This window comes from Egretta garzetta, unplaced genomic scaffold (assembly GCF_000687185.1).
Source record: "Egretta garzetta isolate BGI_Z169 unplaced genomic scaffold, ASM68718v1 scaffold287, whole genome shotgun sequence".
Taxonomy (NCBI): Eukaryota; Metazoa; Chordata; class Aves; order Pelecaniformes; family Ardeidae; genus Egretta; species Egretta garzetta.
This window is the reverse complement of record NW_009260435.1, coordinates 2,094,778-2,100,735: the sequence shown is the minus strand read 5'-3', so window position 1 is coordinate 2,100,735 and position 5,958 is coordinate 2,094,778. Positions and strand designations below refer to the sequence as shown.

The following is a 5,958-nucleotide window of genomic DNA, read 5'->3' as shown; positions in this document are numbered from 1 at the left end:
CTGCAGCCCATTGACTTTGCTATGGTTTTACAAGACTTTGATGAGGCCGGTGACAGCAGACAGATGGGGTCAGCTCTCCTCTGGCTGCGCCCCTTGTAGAGGTTGCTCACAACCCTGTATCAGCCACCAGAGAATCCCTGGGGTTGAAATGGCCTCGTCGGAATTTGGTGATGAGCCCTGCATGCCACCATGCAATCATGGGGGCTCCTTTGGGATCGCTCCCTATAAATTGCTGTATGGTGCTCTATCCATCCTGATCTTTCCCTGACCCAGGGAAGGTGGCAGGGGGGATCTGGCCCCTTGCCTGCCCCTGCCTCGCTGTCCAAGACCCTGTTTCAACAGTTCACCACTGTGCCTGGGTCACTGCTTGCTGCTGGGGGCTACCAGAAGACTCTGTGTGTGTGTCATGTTTTTTTTTTTTCCCATCTCCCCCTAATTTTCCAAGCCTGGAAGCACCCTGTCAGAGGGGAGACCTTCACTGCATCCATTTCCTGCCCATCTCCACCCCTCTCAAGCCACCCAGAGGACCTACTCACCACCACCCACCCACCACCTTTTTCCCTCTGCACCCCATAGAGCAGACCAGAGGCCCCGGTGATGGTTGTGGTACCTCCCAGGTACAGCAGGCACCACCGGTGGGCTCCAAGGGGTGGGTGCGAGGGTGCCCGCGTGTGTGCACAAGCACGGAGCCAGCCCTTGCACACCGGGCCGTGTCCGGCTGCACACAGAGGACACCTGGCGGCCTGTCCCCCGCACTGCCTCGTCGCACACAGCCCCATGTTGGGGACACCTCTGCTTGTCACCGGGGGCCCCCTCCAGGCTGCGGGGGCTTGGGGTGGGGTGGGGGTACCTGCTGTCCCCCGGGCAGGGCGAAGGGTGCTCCCGGTAGCTCCTCTCCTGCCTGCCTGGGAAAAGGAGGGGTGGAGGTGCTCCAGTAAATGACGCTGTGCTGTGTAATTGATTTTATTAATTCGCTTGGGTTGTTTCTTCCCCCTAGTGCTGACTCAGGGTCCTGAAGCTTTTAAGCCCCATGCTGGGAGTGGAGAGGGTCTGCAAGTCCTGTCCGATGCTGCTGCGAGCATCCCTGGCATGGTTAGCCCGAGACCCGGCCAGCTCAGCTCACCCTACACTCAGGCCTCTTCCAGCTCCCAGAGGATGAGGTTGCGCCGGGCCAGGATCTTGGCCGCCCTCCTGGTGAGCAACTTCTCCTGCACCAGGGGCCGCAGGATGGTGTAGCTCTGCAGGTTGCAGTGGGTGAGCATCATCCCTGCCTCAGTGCGGGCAGGGAGCTCCAGGGCTCCCCAAAGCTCCTGCAAGGCCTTGGCCATGGCTAGCGTGCTGCCCTCGTTGAGCTGCTGCTGCAGGTGCCTTCTCAGCAGGCTCTTCAGCTTGTAGGAATGGGCCCTGGGCAGCTTGGCTTTGATCAAGGGCAACATATCCACGTAACCACCTACAATGTGGCAAAAGTCCACTTTCCTGCCCGTGGCATCCAGGGCTTTAAATAGAGCGGGCAGCTCTGGTGCCCAGAAGTTATAGATGATGAGGATGGGCCTGGGGAGTGGGGAGAGGTACAAGAGGAGGTGCTGCATCCCCTCCTCTATGGGGACACCCTGGGAGAGCAGTGTCAATACCGACTCGGGCGTCTGAATCAGTGTCTTGAAGGTGTGCCCTCCGTTGGCTGCCGCCACCTCCATGATGCTCTGGGCTGTGGAGAGGAAAGGACAGGGCATGAGTAAGCATTTGGTGGTGCCCCTGTCTGCTCCCCCCCAGCCCCCTGCGCCCAGGAAGGGCAATGCTCACTTTTCTGGTCAACCTTCAAGCTGAGGAAGACCAAGCTGCTCAGCTCCGACCCATCATCCCAGGGGCTGGTGGGACCAGTGCTGTGGTGGGGTGAGGTGCCGCTCCCGGACCACGTAGGGCTGGAGAGCATCTTAATGTCCTTGGGCTTGCTGGAAGCCTGCAAGAGATCAGAGAAGGGGGCCAAGTCCCATCTGCCTGCTTGGACCCAGCTGGGAAGGCATGAGGAACGCCCTTGGGTGCACTGTTGGCCATGGGCAAGGACCTGGTTGTGTGCAATGCCATGAAACCTGCTGGGTGTGATGTCCCGGCATTGCCAGGGATGGGTCGGGTGTGTGTTGTGTCTCAAGAGCAGGCTGGCCATGGGGAGCCCTGTTGAGAGCCCAAAACCAGGGTCTGGGCCCAGTGAGCAAGAGCAGAGCCTTGAATGCTGAATGCAGCTGGTTCTGAGCAGGGGGGGGGGATCCAGGGAGCGGCCAGAGGGACATGACATGCAGCTTCAGGGACTTGGAGTCCCTTTCTGCACATGTCATGCAGATGCAGTTCATGCAGGGACATAAACGTGGCTGAGCAACCTGACCACCTGAGATCCCACTGGATTTAAAGATCTGGTTGGTGTCTAGAGGAAAAGGGGACTGAATCAGGCCAGGAGGAGGTTTGCTGCCTCTCCAGGCTCAGCAGATGCGGTGTCTACAGCCGTGCTTCCCAAGGGCGAGCAAAAGCAGCCATCCCGCCCAGCCTCAGCGGGGATGGACGCCCACAGGGAATATCTCCCGACAGGAAGAGTAGGACAGCAATGCATTCAAGAGGCTCCAGCCTTGGTTTTCCTCCCTCTTTCCCCTAGGGACAATCCTGCACCCTGGCCTGGGCATCCTGCAGTGATGGGAGTTCCCCATCTCCCCCCCACACCAGCTCTCTGCACCTTCACCTGCAGGCCAGGAGTGGTAGAAACGTGGCCAGACTGATGCCTCCAAGCGCTCCCCAGCTCAGGGGACGTGGAATTGCTTAAATGCCAGGTTAAAATCCCGTGTTTGAAGGGTGTATGGGGTCGGTCTGTCTGGGAAGGGACAGGAGAAGGACGACACTGGTGGCTGGGTGGTGGCAGTGCCCCGTGCACTGGCTGTGCCCGGAGTGGCCCAGCTGGCCTGAAGGGAGTTAGATGAACCAAACTCGGCACCAAAACGTGATCGCAGATGCTCTTATTACTCAAACCAGCAACAAGCTGACTGAATGTCTATGCAAAAAGGTTTTATTGAAGGGTTAAGCAGAGAGGGAAAACGTGCGGGATTTGCGAGAAGGAAAATCACCCATGAGGACACACAGGCACTCGTCGCACCGCGGTGGCCGTAGGCGACGGATCCGGGCAGAGCCGGGCGCCGACGATGCTCTTGCGGCTTCAGCTCAGCATGCAGAGCAGGACAGTCCCCAGGTGACCCCACAAAGGTTCCTCCCCAGCCCCCCAAATCTCCTTTTAGATGGCTGAGCCTCTAGGCAGGTCCTTAGCCTGTGCCCTCCACCCACTGAAAGCTGCAAGCTTCCCTGGGCGGCATCCTGCTGCCTCATCCCATTGCTCCACCTTTTTTCTTACTCAGCTTCTATTTTTCCCCCTTTTCCTGGGCCTTAAATTAATTTTTCCCAGCTCTCAAGGTTGTGCTTTTCTAGTGCCCAGCACCAGACTTTGGGGAGATGTTTATACCCAAGACCTTTCTTTTCTTTTTTTCAGCCTGCGCCTTTGCTACACTCTTAAACCCACATCGTACCAAAGGATGCCTAATTCACTCAGGGATTCCTCACAGCAAGCTGCTAACATCCCCAAAAGCCCCAGCCTCGGGATTTTTTGGCACTAGCGGGGAGTGGAGATGGGGTTTTAGCCCCATACCTCTTTCTTTTTTTTTTTTTTTTAATTTTTTTCCCCTCTTTTAGAGATGAGTCAGGAGAGCAAGGAAAAACAGCAAAGGAAAAAAAATAAGGAAGCCAGCAGCGGGATGGGATTTAATCTGGAAACAGCTTTATTGAAAAGTAAGAAGAGCTTCTGCATTAGTTTATACAAAAAAAAGAAAAAATGGGGCTGTTGACCCCTCATTAAGCCAGTGCTGGAAAACCAAGGTGCCTCAACCCCAAACAGGCAGCGCTCGCCTCTGTTTCCCAAGGGATCCCCTGCTTGTACCGGTGAGGGGGCATCTCTGCAGGGGTCCCATGCCCTTGGTTCATCTAACCACCTCAGCCAGGGCCATTTGGTTGCAATGCACCAGTCTGCAGCATCACTGCTGTGAAATGGCAGCGCGGGATGCTCGGAAGTGTCGCTCTGGGGAATGCTCAGGTGGTCCCTACCAGCTCTGGTGGGTCCTGGGAGCTTCTCAGCCTGTGTAGGCACAGGGCTGACGAACTCGCCGAGCACGGCTGCTGCATTCAATTTGCAAACTTGATTTTTAAATGAAAATTGATTTTTTTTTTTTTTTTTAAAGATGAGAACAACCTTCCCAGCAAGGCAGAAGAGAAGAGGCCATAAGGACCAAGTCCAAATGGTCATCTCGGGGGATCGGCTGGTGTGGGATCTCCCCTCAGAGCAAATCAAGGTGAGGTTTGCTGCCAGAGAGAGAGGACCCTGGCTGCTCCGGATTCCCAGGAGATACACCGGTAAAGGTCTTAGCCCAGGAGGACTAGATTTGGGGCAGCCCAGATGCTCTGCCGCTTGGGAGCAACCGAAGGGGAAGAGAAAGCTGCAAGCAAGTCTCTGGCTGACGCTAGGAAGGCAGAAAGCTCTGGCCCGAGCGTGGCTGGAGGAAAGGGAAGGGCACCCCTGGGATGACGGGGGGCAGCTGCCTCTTCTGCCGGCGGCGTGGCTCAGCAAGGAGGGAGGCCTGGCATTACACTCACCGCCGTGTCTTCCTCACTGTCCTCCGAGCTGCAGATGATGATGCTGGTGTCTTCTGCGGAGGGAACAACAGGGTGCTGAAGCTCTGATTTTTTGGATCACACTGGTTTTCCCACGGGAGGACTGACCTTATCTCTTGATTTTTGCAGCGGGGGACAAACGCTTCTACCAGAACTATGAACCACCCAGCCCTTGGGTGGTTCACCCCACGTGGGGGCAACCTCTCCTCCACTCCTGCCTCACCCCCACAGACCCTGCACCAGCCCCTCCAGAAAATTCATTTCATCTTCCCTCCTGTTTGCAAAGCTGAGCCTGGGACCCCTCACTGCGGGGAGTGGGGCTGGAGTGGGGCTGGGTGAGCTTGGGGAAGAAAATGTGTTCTGCTACAAATTGTAGTGGCTTTTGCCCCAGGAAAATCCTGGAGCAGGAGGCAGGGGAGTCTCTCTGCACGCTTGCCCTGCAGCTATGCTCTTCCCTAGGCTTGGTTTTGGCTACCTTGGAGGCAGGACATGGAGCTGGATGGAGCATCCCTGTCCACACCTGAGCATTGCTCTCATATTTCCCCCCCTGGGAACCAGCTCCCACCCTCCGCTTCTCAGACCCAGGGGGGTTTAGCCCAGGCTCTGAGTGCATTGGGGTGCACAGAGGCTGGGAAAGATGCGGGATGCCCATAAAGAGGGGGAAGAGATGGGGTAATGAGGAGGGCCATGTCCCTGGTCCCCACCTGCATCAACCCTGTGGCTGCTGGTGGCGGGGAGGCTGCCACAGTTCTGGCTCAGCGGGGAGGTGCTGGGGCCCCTTCTGCTATCCCACTGGTCTGAACCGGGATTGATGGAGACTGGTGTGTTGTTGCACTCCTGCTTCAGTAGCTTGGGCGAAATCTGGCTGCTCCTTTCCATGCAGTGCGACCTCCGCTTGGGCCACGCAGCGATGGGGAGAGCCTGGAGAGAGGAAAGCACAGGGGATGTACGGTGCCAGGGTGGCATCTCCTGGTCCCCAAAGGCTCCTGCCAGGCCGGTGCCGTTCTTACCGGGTTCGTCTGCATCTCCTTGAGGCTGAGGGTGAAGGTGGGCAAGATGCTCTGGCTCTCGGCCTCGACCGGCTCCTCTTGCTGCAGAGAGAGCATGGAGCAGCGTTAGGGTGAATCTCAAGACTGGTGGCCCCGAGCAGTGGGCAGAGCAGGCGGGAGGGGGATGTGGAAACATCCTCAGCAAGGGGGAAACTGAGGCACAGCCCAGCATATGGCTTGGCTCAAGGCTTGTGCCTGAGCTGCGGGTGTTTGGCAG

At 57.5% G+C, this 5,958-nt stretch overlaps 1 protein-coding gene across 1 annotated transcript in view; it reads right to left on the bottom strand.

Annotated features, from left to right (window-relative positions):
- Positions 1-1,114: 1,114 nt before the first annotated feature.
- Positions 1,115-5,958, bottom strand: part of PML (PML nuclear body scaffold) — a 7,790-nt gene continuing 2,946 nt past the window's right edge. Inside the window, 5 exon segments of the mRNA XM_035899499.1 lie at positions 1,115-1,705; positions 1,801-1,957; positions 4,675-4,727; positions 5,397-5,613; positions 5,703-5,783. Coding sequence (XP_035755392.1) covers positions 1,131-1,705; positions 1,801-1,957; positions 4,675-4,727; positions 5,397-5,613; positions 5,703-5,783 — 1,083 coding nt within the window. The 3' untranslated portion in view covers positions 1,115-1,130.